General features: G+C 39.6%; 1 protein-coding gene across 1 annotated transcript; it reads left to right on the top strand.

Annotated features, from left to right (window-relative positions):
- Window positions 1–2,646: 2,646 nt before the first annotated feature.
- Window positions 2,647–27,096, top strand: LOC135476878 (uncharacterized). Its single transcript, XM_064757022.1, has 24 exons — window positions 2,647–2,840; window positions 6,802–6,903; window positions 8,283–8,365; window positions 8,766–8,870; window positions 9,531–9,653; window positions 11,243–11,347; window positions 11,728–11,850; window positions 12,204–12,308; window positions 12,722–12,841; window positions 13,401–13,505; window positions 14,708–14,830; window positions 15,334–15,438; window positions 15,740–15,782; window positions 15,827–15,861; window positions 16,244–16,366; window positions 17,190–17,312; window positions 17,522–17,641; window positions 17,886–19,134; window positions 19,504–19,633; window positions 20,314–20,479; window positions 20,929–24,807; window positions 25,127–25,252; window positions 26,054–26,233; window positions 26,906–27,096. The coding sequence occupies exons 1-24, from the start codon at window positions 2,761–2,763 to the stop codon at window positions 26,944–26,946; spliced, it is 7,494 nt and encodes a 2,497-aa protein (XP_064613092.1). The 5' UTR covers window positions 2,647–2,760; the 3' UTR covers window positions 26,947–27,096.

Here is a 27,096-nt window from a genome sequence, read left to right as displayed (position 1 = left end):
TCGAGAAATACTTCAATTAATTATACAAAAAAAAAGTTGCCTGCAGCCCTCATCAAGCGCTATGAGATAGATGTAATTTACATGTAAAAAAGAACATATACATGTATATCTTAAATAAAATGCAGATTATTCTATTTCGAAGTGCAAATAAGAAACAAGATTTATACTTATCGCCAGTAATATTGCTCATATGTTGTCATATATGGTCTGTTACATTATTTAAATTATTTTTGATATTTAAAGTTTATTACCGCTACTTGTCATTAAAGTGATTAGGCCTACACATAGCAGCCCAGCTACTTATTACATCCTATATTCACTAAAAACTACTGTGTAGAAATGCCATACACAGTGCTGGAAGTCTCTTTGGCCGAGTGGTTAGTGTGCTAGCGTAAAACTCTAATCAAATAAATAAATAAATTAATAATCCTTTCCGGTGTGTTCACCGAATTCTAAATGCCACTGAAAGAAGATATGTCAGTTGATTGTAAATTAATAATTGATAATTTTCCCACAGTCAGAGTAGAAAACTGAATGTAAACGACACCGTTTTTGAACTGAAGTTTCCGCAATAATCATTATATATGCTCCATAAAACGAAGATTGAAACATTCTGTACTGATATGTTCTGACACAGGCTATACATACGGTGAGATATGAGATATGTAAACACCATATGCACGGATCTCACGGATATCATTATCCGTGAATAAATAGTAAACATTACACAGGTGTGTACATTCGTATGAATATATGAAAATGTTAGAACTTCATCTTAATACGTATATATTTATGTATACTTTGTTGTGTATATTAATGTTTTCTGGCGTGAAGTTTGGAGTTTTAAATTCAGCTGCCCGGTGGCATGGCTACAGTCTATATTCATTGCACTTTGTGAGGGAGCACGTTTAGAGTTTTAAAAATTCGTATTGGCTTTTTTAAATTGGCGAAATTTAATTTTCTGTATTTACCAATTAAGAATAGCCCTAATTATTACCATTCGATGTATATCGGACTCGCACCGGTAACCTACTATTTATAGTGCAAAAATGACTCTAAAGTTTAAAAGTTATAATGCGACCGGCTTTATAATTTTCAGAACTTTTCCGAGATTGAAAGGTAACACTTGTTAAGACAAGGCTGATATCTTGTGAAAGGTAATTATTTGGCCTACTGTACAAGAAAAACAAACATCCATGGAATTTGAGCAAATCGATTTTTTATTAAACATGTTTCTCGGGTATATATAACATGCTTGAGCATCGTGTAAAACGAAACCAAATATGTAAAACAAACTGCTGGTTTCCTAGGTCAGCTCAATGATCAGTTTAACTTAGGCCTATTGAACTATTATTATTATTATTATTATTGGAGCATTTCAGAAACTTTGGCATATTTTTGCCACAGATGATCTAATATATGTTATACAATGCAATATTCCAGAAAGTCTTTTTAAAAACCCACTTTATATATCAGAATAACATTCTTCTTGACTTTTTGTATTTTCTGGACCAGTTCTGTTGCAATGCATAACTCACAGATGTATTTAACACATTAGCTTCAGAAACGTCCATTCGGAAGGCATGAGATCAAGCCGGGACGGGTGATACCAGATTCTTTAACAACGGTTACTTGTTGCTGCCTCGCTTGGTGCTCAGCACTGAGATGTTAGAGAAAGGAAACAGGACTGGTTGGCATTGTGTCATATAATGTGGTCATTTCTGGTGTCTTCGGCATGATGCTTCAGTGGCGGCAGCACTTTGGCGGCATGGACTCGCCCGGCCACAAGTAGACAAAGTATATGTACACACACCTAATGACTCCTCGTCGTCATTGTTACATACATATATACATACTTCGCATAAATAACATTTTGTTACTCTATTCCTGATATTTGTGAACAATTTCATGGCAGCACATGTGCCTTGTAAGTGAAACAAAACAGAAGGTACCACGTCGACTCATCCAAGTTTAAATCTACATACCGGTACATGACTTCCACCAGAATTCACGATGTATACCTTATATCGTGTTAAAAATGAAGTATAATTATGTTGGAATTTCCGAGGCCCTCTGTTATTCACAAAATCCAAACTGAACCGATGACTGAAGATAGTTATTCATTTATTATTCATGATTCATATCTTTGTTTTGAATATTCTTCTCCCCAGGCCCCACACACCCTTCTTTCCTTATGTATGTCCTATACATACTTAGAACACCCATTTCCTCTCATAAAGCTATACGGCATATCCGGTTACAGAAACGAATAATTACCCAGCCAAACGTACACATCCACTTCCTTTTTCATATTGTTACAAGTTCAGTAATCATTTCTAACACACACATTGTCCCAAACACACTTTTAAAAAGCTACACTCCCAATACCCGGATCTGTTTCCAGTTGAGTGGACGTGTTGACGAATCACCTGGCTGGACTACTTTAAAAGCGGAGGAACACGACTACTCCAAAGCTAGGGCGTGATAAGGTCAGTGTGGGTTCAAATTTAATGAAATTCCTGCGCGTATCCGCCAACGCTGATTGGAGGAAATCCGAAGCAAACAGTATTAATAACACGAGGGTTGGGCTCTGTGCTCGAGGTATATAACTAGTGTCAGTTCACTGAACTCACCAACACTCTATTCCCCGATCCGGCAGCGGTCGGGAAAGCTCACTATTATATTTATTTAACATACCAACATATAGTTATTATATTAATTATTAATTTATAAGCCCACAGTCCTGTGATCACAGAGGCAATGCGCGTGGAGGCATTTGTCTGTGGCCTGACAGTCTTTCTGTTCGTCTGTCTGTCCGTGAATGCTCTCTCGTCGAACGGGTAAGTTGTCATATTTTCTGAAATGATATGTAGATAGTATTATCAAAATTCATGAACACATCGTTTTGTCCAGTTCACACTAAGGCGTTTGTTTATAAAGCTTACCAGAGCCAGGAGAACTGCACGAAACCTACATTGTATAATGAACCAAGTAAGGTGATGCAGTCATGCCTGTTCAATTTCATTTCATTAATTCTTTATTACAAAGACTTTATAAAAATCAGCGATGCCTGGTAAAACTTATCACAGACTTGTAATTAAGTTGATCTAGCCTTTGTCCACGTGACTTCCGTGTCTATACCTGAAAGTTAAACCTAAAATACACCGTTATCTTTAACAGAAAGTCTGAGTGGTGCTAGACAGTATTCTGTTTTTATAACACAATACTGTGTCATATTCAACATAATGCCCTGTTAATCTACTGTAATCGTTATGTTAAATTAACAGAACATGTGTGTAATATTTAGTAGAATAATCTGCTACAATAACATAATACATTCTAGAATCACTCAGGTAATAGGATTTCTGTTAAATTTAACGGATTAATTTTTTGAGTGAATATACTTCTCCCAACACCAATGTGTAAGGAAATCATTCAGCTGTAGACACAGTCAACACAGTTTTAAATGAATGTCTAATTATATCTGCATTTTCCTCGAGGCAATGTTCAGTCTAAGATTAAAATATGATCAGGTGAATTTGTTGCTTGCATTAAAACTTCACGACTGCATCTAAATACAAATCATTTTCACGTAGTACAGACGTATCGTATTTTCTAAGTTATAATCATAGTTCCTGCACAGTTATGTTGTGTTACATTGTGATATGTGCACTGCACGAGGACAGGCATGCACAGCGCAGGAAGGAGGCCTATAGCTCGCAAACATACCTGATGGTGTGCACTCTTAATACAGGAAGGAAACAACATATAAGCTATTGTAGCTGGTAAACATGCTTAGCTGCGCAGAATGTATACACGTGTACAACGTAGGACTGTGCTTGTAAATTAACAAGAGACTGTCTAAAAAGTATCTGCACGGTGCAGTCATCATTATAAAATAACCAGTTAGATTAACAGAAAGTCTGTTGTTTGCGTGATGCTAGAATGTATTCTGTTACACTGCAGCAGATTATTCTGTTAAATATAACGCACACAGTTTATTAATTCAACATAAAAATTCTATTATGCTAACAGAATATTCTGTTGAATATAACACATTATTATGCATTATGTATTCTAGCAACACTCAACAACAGACTTTCTGTTAACCTTAACGTAAATTTTAGATTTTTAAGAGAAAATATTATTAAGCGAACAGCCTTTGCCATTAGGTGGCGTGTAATTTGCTACTATCCAAGCATTTACGTGAACAGTTCGAATAGAACCCTGTAACTGATGTAAATTGACAAGAGGCGGAATTTCACCTACTAAATGTGATAATTAGCCCATCCAGTCGTCGCAGCTCTGGTTTTACTGCAGTCTTTCACTATAGTACATGCACGCGTTCTCTTCAACTAGTCCAATCTTTGTGGTGTTTAACTGGCCTGCTGCCTGATAACAAGAGACGTACATTCTGACTCCGATTCCACACACATATGGACCCAATAAAAGACCGGGGTTTTTGACCTTCAATAAATCTACTGTATGTCCAACGTCCGTTGACATATAACTCCTCCACCATCATCCAACTACAGTGACTGTTCAAGTACTACTTTACTACAAACTGTTCTGTAAGCGTAACTATCTCATGTGTCAAACCCAGGCCACATGTCTCCGCTCCATATTGTTTTCGTTTTGGCGGTCCCAGTCTCAATTAGAAATATAGGTCATTTCTAGAAAACGCCTGAGAAATTCGCTTTAAGTTTATTGCACTCTAATCAATGCTCTGGGGTTATTGAAAACATACCGTGACACACACTCAGTGGTTTCTGTTTCAATTTACAAAGCTGCATACTACAGCTAAGGGCTGGATATAGTGAGCCTAGCTCCATCCCAGTGGTTGAGGCTCGATCAGATCATTTGCTTCGAATCTTTAGTATGGGGTTCTTTGTTTTACTTTTGACGGCATTCAATCGACAGCAAACAACGACAAGGTCTTCACCTGATAGACGTCATTTTTGCAGTATCGCATGTGAACTAGACTGTCCATCCTAATAAGGAGACCCTCTTCTGCATTGCTGTATAATGCGTTTCAATAAACAAAAAAGAATCACAATAATCGGTGATAATAACTGATAATTAATAATTTTAATATATATACTTATATTTTGTATACTCTTAAACAAATATTTAAGTGTGTATTTTTGTTAATACAGAATTATAAAGATAGTCCTGTTGAAAAAATGATGAATGAAAATTAACTGAAAAAATAATAAAAAGCACAGATACCTGAAGATAACTTTACTTTAAAATTGAACGGCTAAAACGTATGCCTGATCTGGGCTAATAGTGAAGAGTAAAATATTGTTACGTTACGTCTGATTTTTTTTATCAGTGTTAATTTGTATCTCTGAACGTAACGACTATCAGCATAATGGCAGTTTGTCTCAATCAAAAATGCTAAAACACTATATTTTTCGCCATAAAGCATTGGGATTCTGCGTTTTACAGAGCGTCATACATAGTCTTAAAATAAATGTCGCCATCGTTTTGTTATGTCTTGGATCTACACCTTTTGTACCACCCGCTTCGACCTAGCTATTTGCCCCTCCTCCTGCCCAAGTAAGAAAAAAAAAAGCAAAAGCACTCCCACGTCATTTCCTGTTTGTCACAGGCTTGACAATGTCTGTTAGATCGACCAGTCAGTGAGCGGAGATGTTTGGCGTCAATGCGGATGTCCCTGGAGAAAAATATATACCTGTTGTTTTCTCGAGCTTTGAAGAACAAGAACACACGGATGTACTTTGCATTTCGTGACCTAAATACACTTCACTCTGGGCTACCGCATAACCTACGCATGACACCGTGTAAATACTTGTCATGCATACATTCTACCACGGAGTGCGGCAATGAGCAGTTGCCGGCCATGACCTGTTTATAAAATATTTAGGCCTGTTAACGCCTATCTCCTTGGAAGCTACCTGCCTTGATTCTTTTATGTTTCCTTAAGAAGTGTTGACCAAAAACTCAACCCACGCATGGATATGAATGCTAAGAAGAAGAAATTAAAATCAAAATTGTTTGATTTGCATTGTGGAATGACGGATGTGAACTGATTTGAAGAAAAAAAACCCAGCTGATTAAGCAGACGCCGTGACCCAGTTTGTACGCCCACCTATGCTATTTTCGCCAGTGACCGTCACTTGACACGTTTTCAGTGACTTGTTCATATTTCCCAGCTTAGATTTTAACTCAAATCACGCCCGTGGCCTTTATCTCGTCATAAAAAGAATTTCGCTTTCAATTTTATGACGTTCATCACAGGTACATGAATTTACACTCAAAATTTTAGGCACTCATATGCGTATATGTGTGGCTAGCATGCCCATTATTGTACCACTCATTTATGGTTTTCGTGCGCCATATGAAGACTTTTGGTTCCCTTTTCATTCCAGATTTTCTTTTTCTTCATTAAACATGATCGACTCTTAGCATGTTCAACATTTCTATCACACATGTGTAACTTTCTGCCTGATCATGACTTACCCATATCTAAGCTGTTCACCATGTCGATGATTTTGATAATAAATACGTCTTTTCTTTTACTGAAAGTCATTAAGATCATATTTCACAAAATTTTCAACTAAAGACTTGACTCTAGCCTGTATAAATCTGTTGTTTTTTTTTTCATGTCATCAGTTCAAGAAGATAGTAATTGCGCATTCTTTATCAGGTATACGCTACAATTTTACGGCCAATGCTACAATTGTACGGCAAATTCGCCAGTTTTTAATGGGGACATCTTTACAACATCCTCTCACTATATATGTATTTATGAATGCCTGTTTATTCTTGTTTCAGTCGACATGTTTGTAGACACACACGAGTAGAATCCTACACCGCTCAAGACCGCTACAAAACCAAATGCGGATTTTTAAACTGGAAACGGTGTACTCGCTACAGGTATGTGACATGACACCATGGTGCCGAACACCTCACCGAACACACAGATACACACTCACAGGTATATCACACAGCGCATGACACCAGAACAGGTATATGACACTGCGCATGACACCAGAACAGGTATATGACACTGCACTTGACACCAGAACAGATGTGAATAACCATCTTATTCGAAAATTTCGTCTCCGGCAGTACGTGGGAAGGCATTCCAGTAACCTGCGGATGGTAGTGGGTTTCCCCCAGCCTCTGCCCAGTTCTCTCCCACACTAATGCTGAAGTGAAATATTCTTGAGGATGGCGTAAATACCAATCAAATAGTCAAATAATTAATTAAGTAAATAAATATTCAGAAAGTGTTCAATATATACAGCTGTTAAAGTTGAACACCCGCATCTCGCCTCTATATGGTAGGCACTCAGTTGGAGTTCAAATACAGTATTCACGGTATATTAAACCTTTTTCATGTGTAATATAATGACACTGCACAACAAATCTCAAATTTGATGAACCAGAAGTGTACGGAATCTACAAACACCGTGACCCTGCAATCACCAACGCCAGAAACATCCTCATCACAGCTAATTATATTCCAACTAGATTTATCATCACGGCATGCATTTATATTTGCATAACTACATCTGGCTCTACTTAAGCTCTATTATTCTTTTATTGCCGATGGGTGCTTTCCGTAGTATTTATGGCAATGGATATTATATTGTAGATACAGCTGACTAGTACAGTTCAACTGCCATGGGCAGTATGTTGGAGATTTTATCAGGATTATTATTTTTTGGGGGGCGCGGCGAGATCCATTATTATCATCCTCAGTTTATGAGTTTATTTGTCTGGCATCGCCGAAGTGAAACAACAGCACCCGCAGCGTTTAACCACACTAGCAACCTAGTAGAAAACTGTATGCAATATGTGTATATGTTTATAACATGAAACTTAAACATATATAAAACTACAATAAGCAAATACCTGCAGTATATGTGTTACTGATAGAATTTAAATATGTCATACTTGAGAATTCGTGTCCTTTATATTTAACAGTTTTAAAAATACTTACGTAATCGAGGTTTATCAAAATTCACTTGAGGAAGGTCCGTAGTTCACACATATACCTTTTACCACCGTTGTGTAAGTGAAAATTCTTCATTAGGGCATGCAAAACACTAGTTATTTATTTCACTTTATACGAGAGCAGCCAGCAAAATGGTGGGCGGAAACCGGGCAAAAACGGAGAAACCCACGATCTTTCCACGTACGGTCGCTGAAATGTTAACCACCTCGCCCAAGGAGGCCTTTAAAACACCAATAAAGTAAATATATAAATACACATTACACATATTTACAGAACGTACTTGTATTTGTAGGCGAGTGACTCGTACGCGGACAGCCACAGACTACAGGTGTTGTTCCGGGTGGTCGAGTGTAGACAACGTCCACTGTGACAGAGGTAAAATATAGCGTACAAAAGCATGCGCAAAACGTTTTCATTTCAATATTGAGGTAAACTCCAATAACTCTGCTCAGTGGCGCACTGTACAAATGATCATTAAGTGACAGGAAATTCGTTGAATTCTGTTTCGTGGTCCTGGGTTAAAATGCATTAACATAGAGAAGATGAGTTTTTTGACATATCCAGATGATGATATGCGCACTTGAAACTTTGATAAGACTTTGTGGAGGTCAAAACTGCAGGATTAAACAGAAGTACACCTAGAGAAATAATAAAATTGGAATGCATGTTTGCATATCTTAAGTAAAATAACACATGTATCATAAGGCGCCACACGTATAGGAACCACAATAAAGAGAAAATATATTTAACTGTTTTTGCTGTGGTTTTTTTCCAGCAATTTGCTTTGGACTGACCCCTGGGACTTGCCCTAACGGCGGAAAGTGCGTCAGACCAGGAGTTTGTTCCTGTCGTCCGGGCTTTTCTGGCGCTAGATGCCCAGGGTGAGTTTCTTTTAACTCAGGTAACAATGAAGAAGACTACATCATAGAGTGTAAAAACAGATCAGTGTGATAGTTGGCAAATGAACACACTTAACGTGTACATGCACTCAAAAAAATAATCTGTTAATTTTAATCTAATTTTAACGAGTCTGTTGTATGAGTGATGCTAGAATGTATTCTGTTATTTTAACAGACTATTTCGTCATATTCAACATAATATCCTGTCTAACAGAACCTTGATATTGAATTATCAGAATAGGTGTGCTATATTTAATAGAATAATCTGCCGGAACAAGACAACACATTCTATCATCACTGAAACACTAGACTTTCTGTTAAATTTAACGCATTATTTTTACCAGAATGGGCAATTGTCATGATTTTCCTCATCAAATTATCTGATTTATTTATTTGATTGTTGTTTTACGCCGTACTCAAGAATATTTCAGTTATACCGCGGCGGCCATCCCTATGGTCGGAGGAAATCGGACGAAGCCCGGGGGAAACCCACGACCATCCCCAGGTTGCTGAAAGACCTTCCCACGTACGGCCGGAGAGGAAGCCAGCATGAGCTGGCCTAATTATCTGACTTCTATTCATAGAAACGACTTAGTCAAAACAGGTTTATAAATGTAATTTCTATGCTTTGTTCATCTTAGATATTATTGAATGCAACTCGGGTAATGGCGGATGTGAACATCAGTGCGTGAATACAGTTGGATCCTTCCGTTGTCAGTGCAACTCGGGCTATGGACTACTTTCAAACCAAAGAAACTGTAAACGTAAGTTATCCAGTTATGACGAAATCTCAACTAAGGCTCTATTTTTGTCAGTTTAACTCGGGCTACGGACTACTTTCAAACCAAAGAAACTGTAAACGTAAGTTATCCAGTTATGACGAAATCTCAACTAAGGTTCTATTTATGTCAGTGTAACTCGGACTAAGGACTACTTTCAAACCAAAGAAACTGTAAGCTACCTATATTCTACTTGCTAATCCACATGCTAACAAACTATCAACATATACAGTCTTTAGCCTGTTACGGTATTGAAAACGGCAACAGAAAACAGACTCAGTGACTCAATATTACAATGTAAACAATGCTTTATATATATATAAAATGAGACGTACAGTTTTACAGACAGTTCAACAACAACAACAACATACACATCAGTATTACCGGTCTTTACAAGTTTCCAGTTCACCTTTGCATCCCAAGGAATGTATTCCAGGAAATCCAACGTAAAGACCATGGGATAAACACACAATTCACACAAGTCACAAATTGTCCTAGACAGGTACTTCGCCAGGTTAGCGAACACGAACACAGTACACAGGTTACACAGAACTGGAACAGTCAAGCCTTTGAATGACGTCACACCCGCAGAGCACAACACAAGGTAAATACAGGCATGGAGGTATAATCCACTTCAGATCAGTCACAGCTCCCGCAGAAACTCACAAACGAGCCGTTCAGAGACGTACAGTAATGTCACCTTGTGGCAGAACGAACGTCCTTAGCAAAACTGAAAACTTCAGTTTAGAGTCCTTGACGACCTTGTCGGTCAGGTGAGGTCAGCGTGTTAAACACATTACACAGTCCACACTGTATAATCATAATCAAGATCCGAACACCAATAAACGTGACTTCCGCAGAAATTCACATAAACCAGACATCAGTACTACTGTGGTACACAAACGGTGCCGGCATAAAAAACTGTCCTCCCAAATGAAACTGGCATCACCAGCTCATATCAAAATAATGGACTCGATACGAGAGCGTCTCACACTCTCCTGGCTCCCAGTGGATGCAGCAAAAATACCTCCCCTCTGCACAGAAAACACGGCTTATATACGCTCCAGGTGGATTCAACTATTTTTAGACACAGAATTAGCAGCCAATGAACAGCCAGTTAAATAAACAGAGCCTTGAACAAGGTGCTTTCAGCCAGGTCCGCGCTGTACATATATAACAGGGCCTGTTATGCTTATAACATATAACACAAAGGTCCGCAGACTAACAGTACATGAAAACGTTAAATAGTCATACATAACAAGCCACATGATTTAAGCACAATTGTATGAAAAAAAATCCGGCGGTGTTCATAGCGATTTATTAGACGTCAATTGAAGGAATATCGCTTTGTTCTACATAAGACAACCGGAACAGCAACTGCAACAATGACGAGGTCATATATAAGTTTGCTATATGTCCAGTGAATCCAGTGAAAAAATGCCTAATGTTACAGAAAGGGAAAGTTGTAGTTGGCAGTTAATGCTGATCCGGTCACAGTTCAGTCAAAAAGAATATATCCCAACAGACATATCCAAAATGAATATCTCAATTTGTTCTTTTTCTGTACGTTTCAGCGGTGTGTTTTGGCCAAAGCCCCGGGGTATGCGCTAACGGTGGCACGTGTACAGCTCCAAACAGCTGCCGGTGTCCGGCCGGATACTCTACCCCTCAGTGCGCAGGTGAGTAGTTACAGTCACAAGACAGAAGACGATGCGTAATTCAAGTGGCACGAGAACAAAATTGACCTTTGTACGGTTTTACAATGACGAAGTGTCGTTTATTATCTGACGTCGCCTCTTTGCAGTCTGTGGAAGGATAGAATAACAAGAGTTAATGATATATTTCAATTCCATTAAAATTGCTTTCATGAGTTCAGAAAATCCATTATCAAAACATAGCTAAAGTATTTGATTCAACATTTGGAAGTATACTTACTTATTGTAGGGATGTCACTCTGCACTGATTCGAAATGTTTGGAATATTGAAACATACTGTGAAAACTAACATGGAGCAAATGATGTGTTGTTGAATTCATTTTCTTCATACATATTCGTTACAGACATTAATGAATGCAGCAACAACAACGGTGGCTGTGCGCAGCTGTGTGACAATCTCCCCGGGTCTTTCCGGTGTCGATGTGGGCGCGGTTTCGGGTTACTGGGAGACGGGAAATCCTGCAAGCGTAAGTGAAGGAATTTACCTTTAACCGTTCAGCACAACAAGACATGCCTTAACATGTGTGTTTATTCTTAACAAAAACGATTTGCAATGTAGACACTTTTAGGTTTTTAATTTACGCTATGACGTATACTGATACTATCTGTTATACATGGATAGTAAAAAAAAAGAATAGCAAAAACGAGATAAATAAATAATAAATCAAACGAATAAGTGAGTAAATATGTAAATTCTCACATGACCTGTCTCTATAACTGGCAACAGACAGTATTAACACGTTTCATTTGACACATAATTGATATTGTTGGAATCGGAGAATGCTGATAGCCAATTAAAGGCCATGTTTTATGTTCCTAGCAATTTGCCACGGTGCACCACTCGGCACGTGCAAGAATGGCGGAACGTGTCTCAAACCAGACGTGTGCGCATGCCCTGTGGGATTTGCCGCTCCGACATGCGACGGTAAGAAATATGAAACAAGACGTTGTCCTCCTGAGTTTGGCATTTTTCCTTTTTTTTTGTTTAGTTTACGTTATTTGGCTTTGTGTTTTCACGGCGATGCTTTCCTGGAACACCATCGAAAGTGATTTATTACGCGTATTTTCTTTGCTGCAATATTAAACTTAAATATAATCAGGAAGACACCATCAGTCACCATCTATGTTCACGGACACCAAGTCAACGAGTATTTGATATATATTATGCCGAATGCCGTGCAATCAAGGTCGTAAATTTTGTAATCAATCGTTTTAAAAATTTGTTTAGATATTTTATAGGTATAGAGATACTTTCATGTGGAATAGATTTTCGCTAACAATAAGCACTCGCCTCCACAGATGTAATTGTATTTAGTAATAGTTCTTTATGGCCTTCAGATATCAACGAATGTAACACGAACAACGGCGGCTGTAGCCAGACTTGTACGAACACCCAGGGGTCATACAAGTGTAGCTGTGAGGCTGGGTACGGGCTGGTGGACGGAAGTCAGTGTAAACGTGAGTTTAAACCACATAACATTCACATTTGTCTTGTAGGAATGCAACCTGTTTTGAACTTGGTAAACTGAAGTTCCAGCTAGAAAGTTTCAAACTAAATTAAGTTCTTTTAAAAATAGCCTTGGCAAGTGACGAGCGGTATTAATCAGTTTTTTTTTTAAATTTTATAAATGTGTTAAATTTGTCCTGCAAAATACACCAATGTTTTGGCAATTAACTTTTTCCATTGAATTGTATGACCTTTCTCACACACCATTGAAGGCCTGAGAAATACCTCCATTCCTTGCCCCAAACACGAGCGATGAGCTATGAGCGATGTAATTACCTCAGCCGTCGTCTGGGTGTACAGAGTAATTTGAATTTCGAATGAAATAAATTTTTGATGGCTTAATTTAAAAAAAAGCTGCGGTGGCTGTAACAATGCTACATAGTTTTACCTAAATCATGAGATTTTGTATTAATTCTACTTGCTTTTTAAAGCAGGGATCGGTAACATCCTACCAATGTTCGTACAAAAGTATTAACTTTTCTCAAAAGCTCATGTTTTCTTTATTCACAGCGATCTGCTTCGGCGGAGCCCCCGGGACATGCCCTAATGGTGGTAAATGTCTGAGCCCCGACAGGTGCTCCTGCCCCCCGGGATATGCAGGATCACCCTGCGCTGGTAAGTGGTGTGTTCATGAAATATGACTATGTACTATCTCCTTGGTGGAACGTCTTAAGTTTGAATAAAATTCCTAAAAGTTCGTCTTAGCCCTTACATGATATATAACTACGAAGAGTAGGTATACAAACCTTATTTCAAAATGCTTAATGCAACACACCGTCAAAACAAAACCAATGTTTTCTCCATTTACGACATAAAAGTTTACATGTCCAAGCACTGAAAATATTACTAACCGATAACAGCTTAATCGGGCAATTAGAATAATTTCAAATACATGCGTTCAAGGTACTGTGATCTAAAAGGCGTCATCTTATTGTTGTTATGATAGCTAAATAATTGATATGAATATGAGAAATGTTATACCTGTTCCCGGCATCATGAAGCGGTCTTAAACTTCAAATCACTTTAAAATTGTTATTTCTTATATAAGATTTAATTATTTATTTATTTATTAGATTGGTGTTTTACACCGTATTCTCTTACATAAGAAGGTCAGAATATTGCTTGACAACTTAAATTCTGCATAAGTTTCTGTAAAACAAAAATCAGTTAAGGTAACGGAAAGGAACATACCAGATTTAATGATTGAAATTTTGACTTAAATTGAAGATCACTTAGTGATCACTTAGTTGCCAGATAACTAAAGTGTCCGCTATGTATAAGCTTTCCCACCTGTCGTTTTCGCATCAGTACCTGGCTTTCTTCCCATCACATGTGACACGTTATGATATTATATAACCCGGCTTAAATACCGTTATCTCCCGTGCATTACAACAAACAACCGTCATAAGAGAAATATATACTTAAGCTTGGATAACAGTCTTGTTCGGACAAATAACAGATGCTGTAAATTAGTGGGTGTTTGGGTTATAATTTATATTGCTTTAAATTGCCTGATGTCCTTGATTTAATGGTGGATATGATGCTCAGGATTTCAAGCGGATGTTTATCCGGAGCATGTGCCTTCCAGTTACACATTTATCAATGTCGATTATTGAACCTTTGAGTGATTGGTTTCCGCTCACACTCATTCCTGTTCCGGGTTACTTGGTTGTCCACCTTCAACGATGTGGTATTATGGTGTAAAAGATCTTTATTATTGTGACCCATGAATTAAAACCAGTCCTCCTATGTACCAAAATAGCAACATCAGTAAGGTATATAGCAACATCAGTAAGTTTCATGTGTTGATTTGTCAGATGTTAACGAGTGCCAGACAGGCAATGGTGGATGTTCTCAGACTTGCTCAAACACCGTAGGATCCTTCACGTGCTCCTGCAAGCCGGGTTACCAGCTAGATGCTGACGGACGTACTTGCAAAGGTCAGTAAGAACAGCAACATTGGAGAAAGACTGCAAAAAAAAAAAATAAAAAATCACATACCATTTTGCATTTTTATATAACTTTCGGTCCATCTGGATCTTTAAAGAAACAGCACAGTATGTTTGCTTTGGTTTAAAGAGCATTTGTGTTGATTATAGCAAAGAAGGCAAGCCCAAAGTTATGGTTGTATGTTTATGGGGGTACTAAACAATTCCATTTCGAAAAAATAAAATTGTTTACCTGAAGTTATAGAAAAATAAATAATACACGAAGACAAATTTATATCAGTTCTAATACAATGCGCATTTCCATTGGTAACATTTATAACTGGTCTGTGAACACAACTGGGGCTATTAATTTAATCGTTGCCAGACTAATGTTTATATTTGTGCCTACGTCAAGATGTATTGTAACTAAAAAGTTACACTCGTAATGGAGAATGCTCGTCACTTCACTCAGCATTTTCGTATAACCTACAGCAACTGATTTTATGGTCTTTCAGCACTCTGTCAGGGACTTCCAGCAGGCACCTGTCCAAATGGTGGCACCTGCATAGAACCGGATGTTTGCGAATGCCCAAACGGTTTCTCTGCGCCTACATGTGAAGGTAAGAAAATAGAATTACTAACTGAGACCTATAGCAGAGTTTTTCAAATATTTCATCTAACAGCACGAAATTGTGACAAAGGCAATAATTCAATCTATAGCTATATCAAACATTTTCGTGAATCATGTTTTCCCGTATTTTTTAAATTTGACATTGTGATATTTTTAAATTCGGTTCTAGCAAACCTGATATCGTAACAAAAGTAATAAAAATCCATTTTATTTTGTAATAATCAACTTGGATAACGTTTTCGCACATTTTAAAATTTGACATCGCCAAATTTATACATTTTCGGTTACAGATATAAACGAATGTCAATCCAATAATGGTGGATGTGAACAGCAGTGCGAGAATACAGCGGGATCCTTTCAATGCAGATGTTCCTCAGGATACCGTTAGCTGATGACGGGAAGTCATGCACAGGTAAATCTGATCTTATCCGTGTGCCTGAATACAATTTCTCACGCTATGAGGCGCCACATATTTAGGCGAGACCTTGGATGGTCGTGCTTTTCGTATTGAGAGACAAGTCACCTTTAGCCTTCCTTATTTTAGGGACCTGAGTAAACTAGGTTGAGTTTACTTACCGACATGTCTTGGAAGAAATGCAGGGTTCCTATTCTCTTTGGTTAAGGGTTGAACGTTATACACGTCGTCATTCTTCCATGTCTCGAAAGCCTCTATGAGCATGACTGTTCTCTCAGAACAACGATGTTTGGTTTATTTTCTTGTCTACAACTTACCACATATCAACTACATTTAATTACTTCTACTTACTTTTTTTACATTATTACCCTGATTGCAGATATCGACGAGTGCACAGAAGGCACTTCCGGTTGCAGCAATTTTTGTGTCAATGACCCCGGAAGTTTCCACTGTGATTGCCCTCTGGGATACGAGCTTGGAGATGACGGACTTCAGTGTCAAGGTATACTCATATAATTTAAAGCCAATCTTATTTAGTGGCATTTGTCATTAATTCAACTAAATTAGGAACCACGTGACTTATTCCACTGAAATAGATCGCAAAGACTAATATCAAGTACGCCCTTGTTAGCTACCCTAATAGCATATGCCTATAGATATATATTAAACTGATCTCAGTTACTATAAATAGAGGGTTTTTTTTATAGACGATCTGATTCTACATCTCATAATTTGGGTGCTATTTCTGTTTAAATTAGTTTTAGTCAGTTTTTTTCTTATTCATTCTATTCTTTCAATTACACTTCACTGTTTCTATTGATATTTTTCCCTTACGACTTTCTGTTGACACTGAATCTAACGCATATTTCTTATATTGACGGTCCTATTCCATTCACTTCATTATTTAATTGGTATTGTTTATCTAATATTAACACCCTTTTTTAATTGATTTAATGACTTCACTATTTCTGTTGACATGTGTATTACTGGCATGATCATTTCCATGACTTCTCTGTTTCTGTTGACAGTCAATTCAACGGCTATTGCTTATATTGATATAATTTCTTCAGTGACTTAATGTCAGTTTCGACACCTAGATTCATAACCCGTGCACGCCTGGATACTGCTGGTGGTGTTTTAACCCCTCGGCTAGCTCCCCCCCCCCCCACCCACCCACCAATCTCCTACATATATACCTTATATAATGGCTGAAATTACAGATTGACTTGGAGCGTCCTTATAGGTTGACGGCTGGTATACGAATGTCTGTTTCGACGCACAGATTCATTCATTTCTTGTTATGACATTCTTCTTCCGACTTGCAGATCTGGATGAATGCAAAACGAATAACGGCGGTTGCTCCCATATCTGTGCCAATACTGACGGGTCTTTCGTGTGCTCGTGTCGGGATGGGTTTGTCCTGGACGGGGACAGAAAAACATGCAGAGGTGAGATTCTTTCTTCCACCAGCATTGGTTTTAACGTATTTTATTTCGATACACAATAGAAGTAATTAGTAGAAAGGCTTGTAATACCACCTTGCAAATGATTATAATTCTTTAGTGTACATATTTTACAACAAATAATTACACAGGTCATTATACTTTGGTCGAGTACAGATATCTTGATAATCTATTATTTTTCCATTTTTTTCCAGATGCTTCAGACTGCGGCGACAAACAGTTCGTCTGGTGTTGGCCCCAGTGTACACAGTCAGGAACTTCATGTGACTGTCCTCCAGGTCATGTACTACATAGCAACGGACTGAACTGTGTTGGTAAGCACGCTGTTGTCTTTGTTTTGGCCGGGTATAATCAGCTCGGCGCAGAGGTATTTGCTCTTTTAAACTGAAATTGTTAAAGGCTATAAGTCGATTTCTACAGTCTAACAAATGTGCCCAACTTGTTTCCAGTCAATCTAACGTTAAAACTCAACACACGCATGATACTGACTGGCCTGATGAAGACATCTTCAAGATGTCCCCGCAGAACTGAGTAAGCAACTTTACATTTTAATTCCAGACCCCTGTTTTATCAAGCCCTGTCAGCATAACGGTATGTGCTCCAAACCCTCTCCTGATGCAACCACATTTACATGTGACTGTACAAACACGGGTTACGAAGGAGACCGCTGTGAAACAGGAATCATCTCACTGCCAGACAATGTGCGAGTCAGAGCCGGTGTCCTATCAGACAATTTCGTGGTGACAGCATTCCCGGAGCAGGAGTTAATTCTCAGTGCCGAAACAACGGACGGTATCCAGGTTTTTCCTGATCGATTGTTTATCCGGAGTCCAGCTACTAGCGCCACTTTTAAAGTTCTTTCTCCTGACAGTGGGAAATTCGTCGTCAGCTTCAGGGCTTCCGGAGCAGACGCTGCATCTTTCAGTGACGTCACCACCCTCGAGGTTCTGTCCGATGACGTATTCTCAAAATACCAAATTCCCTTTGAGGGGCTTCCTGAGGGGAATTTCTTCATCGACCTCAGTCTCCAAGGTGAGGACTATAAGTTCACTTCGACGTCTCAGTGGTACCGACTCAACTCCAACCCGAATATCTTCTTCACCAAAGGTGTCACATTCTCCTCTGTTGGAAATCTCTCGGTACCCATGTCTGTGAACGGTCTGGAGGTAAACGTAAACAACGAGCTAACAGTCGGTCCTGTGAGTGGCCTTCGGGGCCCAAATGTAGGATCGGCTGTTTCGGGAGAAGTCATCAGAAGAGCGAGACAAGCTACCTTTGAACTCTCAGTCAAAGATATCAACGACTTCATCAAGAAACACAGCTTACTGAAGCAGGTATTTGCATTCCTTCAGCTTTTATTGCCACCTTGGTTGAGGATGTTTGTGGCCACAAACTCTCCACAGCCGTTCTTCTTTGCCCAAATAGCAACCGGAAGTACAGTAAAGAAGTTACGCTACTGCGCAGGTGCACCGGTAAATGACGACTCCAGATATCACGTATTCCGCTTTACTCATGCCATTGTACTGACGCTTGTCAACCAAGACGTGTATTTGCCAGAACTCCACAGTGAGCAGTACTGCATCATCCTGGACTTGTATAAAGATTTCGGCACGACGTTCATGATGATGTTTCCCGATAAAGCAGCAGCTCTTCTGGCGGAAGTTGAAGTATTCAAAAAGCTGAAAGAAGACTCGGGTGTGAAGGTTTTTCCCAATGGCATTGGATTTTCTTTGTTTAGAAAGCTAAACGTACGCCCCATCGGGTCTGAACTGGAGTTGTGGAACGGGGACGAAACATTCAAATACCCGTAAGTAACAATCTTATGACGATACAATGTATATTGTTTGGAATGCTCAAAAATGGTTCTGTTAAACACAATAGCAAACACGTTTATGGTTGGAGACACACTGTTTATCGAAAAAAGCATGACAATATTCGTGACTGAAGGTCACAGCCGTGTTAGCAATAGCGTGCAGTGTGCATTGTTATGTTCTCTCAGGATCTGAGGCATGGTATTCTTCGATGGAACCAAAAATAGAACATTTTCTGTTTTAACGCTCTCTCAACTCTTTCAGTTTTCTTGGGATTAACAGCGCGCATGTAAATTAAAATGTCTGAAGGCCGTACATGTTGAGATTTTGCTTTAGACAAAACATCTGTTTTCTTTCTGTTGCAGCCTTAGCCAGACGGCTACGTTTTGGGTATCTTTGGAGGTTAGCCGAGTTCGAGATCCCAACAAATCCTTTGATTTTTCAGTAGCCCCAGTTCCAGTAGAAACTTACGCCGCTCTGCCTGATATTCGAAAGGTAAGTGTCGTAAATGGAAACGTTGCGTGAGCTGACTGGTGTGGTCTACAGCAATTAAGTTGTGCGCTTACACACTGTTAATTACATAAGCATTAAAGAACATTGGGAATAGAGTATTAATTATATAGGATATAGTCATGTGACTTGTCTTTATGATTTTTTTTCCTTCTACATCTCGTAATGATAGAATAATAATTAAAAACTGTCCAACTAGGCCTTGATTAATGAGGTTTGTTATGAATATCTTGTAATACTTGTTTTGTGCAAAAGAAAAACAACCAAAAAAAAACGATGCCTAATACCCATCCATAGTTTGCTTTCGCACAAAAACAAATTAAGAAAATATACACTTGATGCCAGATCACATCTAGCTGGTCAGTCCAGCAATGGGCAAATCCAGCCGTTGAAATTGACAGTCGTAAACAAGTCGTCAACCGAGTTGGACATTTCGGGTCAGTAATCACAAGACCTATTTCCTAAAAGAATTTTCAACACAAATACCCTAGGAATTAATAAAGTATATCAAAAAAGAAAGTTGGATGAAAATGGACGTTTTCAATCGTGATAAACAGACGCATAAAATGTTCTTAGCGAATGGCATGGAGATATTTCAGTAATCAAAAGTATGGCTCGCCTTCGTAAATAGCCTTAACTATGACCCGTTTTTCTTTACTTGGCAGATTTTGACGCACGTGTTTGTTGACCCCTGGGAAGTTTACCTGAAGTCTGGCGGGAAACCAATGGAAGTGGCTCTATATGTCACGATACTGAAGAATCGAGCTACAATTTCCTTGTCATTTGGCAATTTCCTGCAACACAGTTTACAAGCGTTTGGGTCTGTTGGAGGTATGTGCACCCTGGCCAAACTCATTTTCCCCTCAAAGTTGCACCTTTCCTCATTTTTCGTCTGGCACAATGTCAATGGATAAGCAGACGGTACTGCTATCCAGCCTCTATTTTGATGAGCATGTACCTTTCCAGCTCGAGATCTGGGCATCTGTACCTTGCAGGTAGCCATTACCACAAACACAGAATACATCCAGGGAAATACTTTTCTGTGCATCATTTAAATACTGTATAATATAAGAGTGGAAATGTGAACTGTGCCTAAATAATATGTATGCATATTTGAAAATTATGCAAAACTGATCGCTAAATATTTATGCCTCTTAATAATTGCGGGTAAACAAACTGACTAACAAGTGAATTTTGAAATGGTTGTATACATTATGACTGGAAACAAATGTAATCCATCAGTATGCATGTAGATAAAATTTATATTCAATCTCTTGTAGGTCCAGGACCGAGAACATACTGTGGACCCCAAGCCAATCCTCCTGGCGTTTTCACCACAGTGTTTGTTGACGCCAAACTTCTCCGTGGCGTCCCCGTCATTCAGGATCTTGCCTTTAACATTGAGCTGGAAGCAGACTTTTTTTACCGTCTGGATGACGCTGACATTTCCAATGTTCCTCGACCGATTGATATCATAAAATCTGTTTTAGCTCAGGTTAAACAGGCTGTTATTGAGCTCCTGAACTTCGTCGTGACCGAAATTCAAAAATACGTCGGGGTCATCGCACCAGTCATACTTGAAGCAATACAAGAATTTCGCCAGCACATTCAAGCGCTGTTGCAATTGGTCAATCAGTTTTTGGACAAATTCAACTTGACGGCGTTGATAAAGAATGTGGCCGATCTTGTCAAAGATATCATAGAGAGCATCAATAATCTGGTTCAGAAAGTCAGACAGCTGGTGGACCTTATCAAACTGATGTTCGAAAAAACCCTCAAGAACTTTATAACATTTGTGAAAACGAAGGTGGATGAGATTAAGAACAACACCCTAACTATGGTACAGTCGCTCTATAACGAGACTGTCGGCATCTTCAAGGGTCCAAAAACATTTGGAATACGCGGTTACTTCTCGATCACTGTTTTGGGTCTGTCTTTAGGCATCGAGGGCGAATTCGTGAAATCTGACGCTCATTTACGGCGCTGTGGGGATTTAGTAGAAATCTTCGATCACATGAATGGAGAAGCGGCGTGGCGAGCATTTGGTGTCGTAGATGCATTCAAAATTGGCCTTGCCAACGGAAAAGCAAACAGTGGCGGGAAAATAGAGAACAAACTATGGAGTCTAGTTTCGGTAAAACTGGGATTTGGCTTCGGGCTCGCCTTAGCAAGTGACAGCAACAATTTTGTTGTACAGCTTCACGCTCGTCTGAATTTCTTCGGAGCCAAAGCCACAGCAGATCTCTTCGTCACCAACAAGGAGATTGCCACGCGGGCGGAAGTTAACATCTGGGATATTTTCAGAGCCAGACTAACTATCCGAGCCACGGTATTTGTAAATGTCGCAGACTGGGCTTTACAGATTCGAGGTGAATTTATTCCTGGTGGTGGCCGCAAGCGCCAGGCAGGCAACAACGTTCAAGCAAGTCTCGGAGATGCCATACGAAAATTTGTGAACAGGTTAGCTGATGAAGCAGTTAAACGAATAGACAAAGCCAAGGAGGCGGTAAACGTAGCCAAAGATAAGGTTACGAGTGCGCAGAGATGGTTGGACGAGAAAAAAGACGACGTTGACAAAGCCAACGTTTTCTTCGATAAGGGCGTGGAAGGCTTAGAACGCGCAAAGCAAAAAGTGGAGGCGGCTAAGGGTCCTTTCAAGAAAGCGCTTGAAAAATTAAAAGCTGCACAAAAGAGAGTCGATCGTCTTTGTAAGATTAAAACATGTTCAAAAATTTGCATTCCTGGTATAAAATTTAAGAAATGTAAGGTTGGCTGGGTAAAGATCCCGTGTCCAAGATGGACAAGTTGTATGATCAAGATTCCTAATCCTCTGTGTGTGGCTGCAAATTTGGCTTGTCGTGCTCTACGAGGTGTTGCGTTTTTAGCACTGGAAGCGGCCAAACTTTTCGTTAGGGCGCCTATGCTTGCCTTAGACATCGCCAAAGGTCTCCTGTCCGCCGCGCAAGTTATTGTAGACAAGGCGCGTATTGTCTTAGAGGTCGCAAAATTGGCTTTAGACGGAGCCAAGTTACTTCTAGAAGGTGTTAAAGGATTACTGAGTGCCGCCAACGCCACACTAGAGGGTGTCAAATTCGCTGTTAGAGCTGTGTCGTATGCAATCAATTTCATTGTGAAATATGGCTTACAAAGTATCATCGACATTGGTAATTGTGGGTTTGAGATTGAGTTATCCACAAGAGACTTGTTTGAGTTCGAAATATTTTGTGATGTTAATCCATTTCGGCTTGGCTGGCGCACTGTTCGTTTCCGTTTAAATTTCCGCAACATTTTTGGTAGCATTTGGAATGCAGCAAAATCATTGGTCAACGGCTTTTTGGATTCTGTGAAGAAACTGGTTGGGCGACGAAAGCGGGACATAGATCACGAAGTATTTTCTAGACTTCACAAGGCGTTCCGCTACCGACGACAGGCGGGAAATGGAACGTTCGATGAAAGTGTGTTCGACAGTCTTGATGATCGAGTCTCAAATAATACCGTGCTTACAAATACAACCCGAGAGAGTGAAATTCAGTTCTGGAGAGAACAATGCTCTCGCTACTCTCCTGTAATAACATTTCTCCGACAGAGTATAGAAGAGCTGAATAACGTCACAAAAGAGTTGGAGACTTCCATGCAAGAAGTTTCCAATCGTGGTTCAGAAACTGTAGAGATACGAAATTCCTTACTCGACATGAATGCTGATGACTCTGAAATTGACTACACCGTGGCCGAAGAAGACTTCAACGTGACCAGAGATCAAGTTGCCGATGTCTTGAATGACGTGAATACAAACATGCAGGATGATGACCTAGTGAAGGAAAGCAAATCTGCAACAGAGTACGTTATTCAAAGCAACGAGGAGGCACTGAACAGTTTTGCTAGTGCAGAAATCTTACCTTTCTGGCGGGAAAGGATGGAAAATATGACTCTGGAGCTGTTGTCTACTGATGAGTGCTCTGGGTTTTATGACTGTGTGATTTGGAGTTTTGGGGAAATTTACCAACTCGTGGATTCTGTCGATCCACAGCTTCTTCCAGGAGCTCAGCAAGATTTACCACCTTTAGAAGAACAATTCTACAGCCTTTTCGACAATAACACCAAGAGTTTTGCAGAGTTGATAAATACAACAACGGAGATCTTGAACGAGCTGCGGTTGTTGAATACAGATGAGGTTTTCTGTGCCACAGTGCCAGAAATCACAAAAAGTCCCAGAAACGTCACTGTGAGGTCAGGAGAAAGTGTCACGTTAACGTGCTCTGCTTCAAGCGTCCCTGAGCCTAGCTACTACTGGTACAAGAATGAGGAAATGTACGCTACTGGTGGTTCTCTCATACTGACAGGACTGACGAGTGAAGATGCCGGAGAGTACGTTTGTGTGGCTGGAAATCACGTGACCAACGTGACGTCCGACCCAGCCGTTGTCACAGTTATCTCCCCTCCTAGAATTCTGTCTCAACCGCCATCCCGCATTGAAGCTCTTATCGGCGAAAAAGTGGTTATTGTGTGTAATGTTTCCGCTTCACCGGAGGCAAACATAACATGGCGTCTGGTCTCCGATGATGCCTTTAAAGTGGAAAATAAATCCCTAGTGTTGCCTTCCGTCCAGGAATCAGATGCTGGAGCTTACAGATGCGAAGCTGCGAACGAGTACGGCAGTGTTTCAACTAATGAAATGACGCTTGAGGTCTTGGAAGCCAGACCTCTTTGTCCCACAGTGACATTGAAGTTTGGATTTATAACAGCCGAGCCGGGCAAAGTGAAAGAAAACGAAACATTACTTCAAAAAGATGTAAACAACGTGCCTTTACAGACAGCTTTCCGCGAGACCGTGATGTTTGTCGCAAATGTCACAACGTTACCAGTCACCGTTGACGTCAGCATACTGACGTCACCACCAAACGTCGCCGTGTTGTCTATGACGGCGGGCTGTGAGGAAGTGCCTCAGACGTGTGTTTCCGCGATCTGCCAGCAGATATACAGTGATGCCCATCAATTCCTTCAACAAACCATCACCAACCTTCAAGAAGTGATCCTCTCTGACAAGCCATTGTTCATCAATCACGAAAAGGCATTTTATTTCAACCCTTCAATTGTGAACATACCAGAAGAGTCGAACAGCTGTCCCAAAGGGTTTAAGGAAAATGACGCCCAGCTATGTGGTGAGTGATAGGTTCCGTTTATTTAGAACTTAAATGTGACAACGTGCTTCAGGTGGTAGTTCCAAAAGTAGATGGCTGTCTCTTTTCTTAAATCATATTTCTTTTTGTGAAAAAGTGAAGCTTTTAATTTAAACCATTACAATTGTTTCATTTTTTTTATCTTTTAAGCAAATTTGTGCCGTTGGATTCAGATGTATTTTTCATCATATTATGGCAGAGCATTTAAGTTACTTAGGATGTGTTAAACTTTAGCTGAAGGAAGAAACTCTATGGCGGCCTTTTCTTTGGGTTCAAAACCAGGTGCTATTTCTTTTTGCAGTGAAATTTGATGATGGATCTCCACAGAACTTACGCATTTCTAGAGCCATTCGCTTCGGCCCGGTGACAACTTTTATTCTGAACTGGGATTCTCCAACACAAGCTGACGAGATTGTCAGACAGCTAGGTGAGTCAAATTTTCAGTGTAAATAGTTGCCAGATTTGGTTTCACTCTCATGTGCTTGCGGTTAAGAATTAGTCGAATTAAAAACAAGTATATCCTCTCTTTACATTCTGCTTAAGGTGATAGTCTTAATTGTTTTGGTATATTGTGATTGAGTTGGGCGTCATGTCTGGTGTCTTCAGCGTCTTGTTCCAGTGATGCAGAACTATGAATACCTGAGCCAGCCTATCACAAAGAAAAACTGTTGTTAAATGACAGAAATTGCATTCTCACCGGTTCTAAATTTCGGACCAGATAGACATTAAAAAAAACATACAGAATGAAACAAGGAAAAAAAAGTGTCTTTTTCGCATTAAGCACGTCCCTTGTGTCTCGTTTTTGCTATGCAAGTTGATGGTATATAGAAGTTTTGAATACAGAGATACACTCAGTTGACACTTACGACTTCGCTACGACCACCCCAGACATGTGCTTAAGATTATTGTCAGGGGCATCCTTGGCCGAAGTGCTTAACGTGCGAGCACGGCGCAATAACCCAGAAGCGTCTCACCAATGCCTCCCCTGTGAGTTCAAGTTCAGGTCTTGCTGGCCCTTCCTCTCTGGCCTTACTCGGGAAGGTATGTCAGCAACCTGCGGATGGTCGTGGGTTTCCCCGGAGCTCTGTTTAGTTTCGTCCCACCCCAATGCTAATATAGGTGGAATATTCTTGATTACGTCTTAAAACTCCGATCAAAATAAATAAATAAGACAGTGGACCGGAAGATGAACATGTTTAAGCCGCTTGGTTGGTTTTCCTTTCTCTAGGGTACGTTGTGGAAATTTCCAACCTAATGTACAACCCACCCAGTGTACAGAGGACGTTCTACCCGTCGTTTGGTATCTTACTTCAAGCGAAGGATGGAGAGACTACTGTAAGAGTGAGGGCAGTTCAAGAGAATGGACTCAGTCCTGCGGCTGAGATTGTCATCCCTGCTGTCGGCGAAGGTGGGTTTTTCTTTATATAGGTAAAGTGTAATATCTGTATACGTGTTCTAAGTGAAGCTTTGTAACTCTGTACCCCACGTATTTTTAACCTTGAGGAGATACTTGGTTCGACTCTTCTTGAGATTTATCAAATTTTATAGAGTACGTTTAGAGACGTATAACATAGATAGTAAAACCAGCGCAGCCTCGACAGTGCGATAGCTGGCAAATAGTCACACGTTACCGGTGAAATAGGCCTCTTTACAGCATAAAGGGGAAACCAGCGCAGCCTCGACATTGCGATAGCTGGCTAATGATCACGCGTAACCGGTGAAATCTGGCCTCTTGTGATACAAGTGTACATGTAATAGTTTACCTCAGTTAGGATGTCATAATTGTTCATTTATGATAATATTAATACAGTGGAAATTACATTTCCCCTGGCATCCTGGCTTAGAGAGATAAAATATATAGTGACTGCAATTTGTTAGGCGCCACTGATCCAAAACTGCTGAAAATATTGTCTGTCATACATTTAACGTACAATAGCATTAATACATATCATTCGATCTGCAGCAATAACAGATTTGTGTAGTACATAAACCAATTATTCTGATGTTTTCCGCGTAATCAATTAACAAACATTTAGAATTGACATCAAATCACATGTTTTTGTCTTCTGTTCGTGTGCAGAGAACACAGCCGGATCATATCCCATATTTGCACCAGCGTAGGATAAGGGAACTCATGAAGATGCTGCGTTACCCAAAGCTCAAAGGCTAAAAGTCTCAACGAATTAAAACAATTTACATTAATGTATTTCTGTTTATGAATTATTTTCTATTAACCAGTTTGTATGCTTGAATAAAGAACATTTTATAGAA

This window comes from Liolophura sinensis, chromosome 10 (assembly GCF_032854445.1).
Source record: "Liolophura sinensis isolate JHLJ2023 chromosome 10, CUHK_Ljap_v2, whole genome shotgun sequence".
Taxonomy (NCBI): Eukaryota; Metazoa; Mollusca; class Polyplacophora; order Chitonida; family Chitonidae; genus Liolophura; species Liolophura sinensis.
This window is presented reverse-complemented; position numbering and strand designations above follow the sequence as displayed.

Excerpts from the sequence above, each read along its gene's own strand:
- LOC135476878 (XM_064757022.1), top strand. The coding sequence starts at position 2,761 with ATGCGCGTGGAGGCATTTGTCTGTGGCCTGACAGTCTTTCTGTTCGTC. Across the intron at positions 6,904-8,282 it reads AAACGGTGTACTCGCTACAG|GCGAGTGACTCGTACGCGGA; the intron begins GTATGTGACATG and ends TTGTATTTGTAG. Across the intron at positions 15,783-15,826 it reads AATGGTGGATGTGAACAGCA|GATACCGTTAGCTGATGACG; the intron begins GTGCGAGAATAC and ends GATGTTCCTCAG.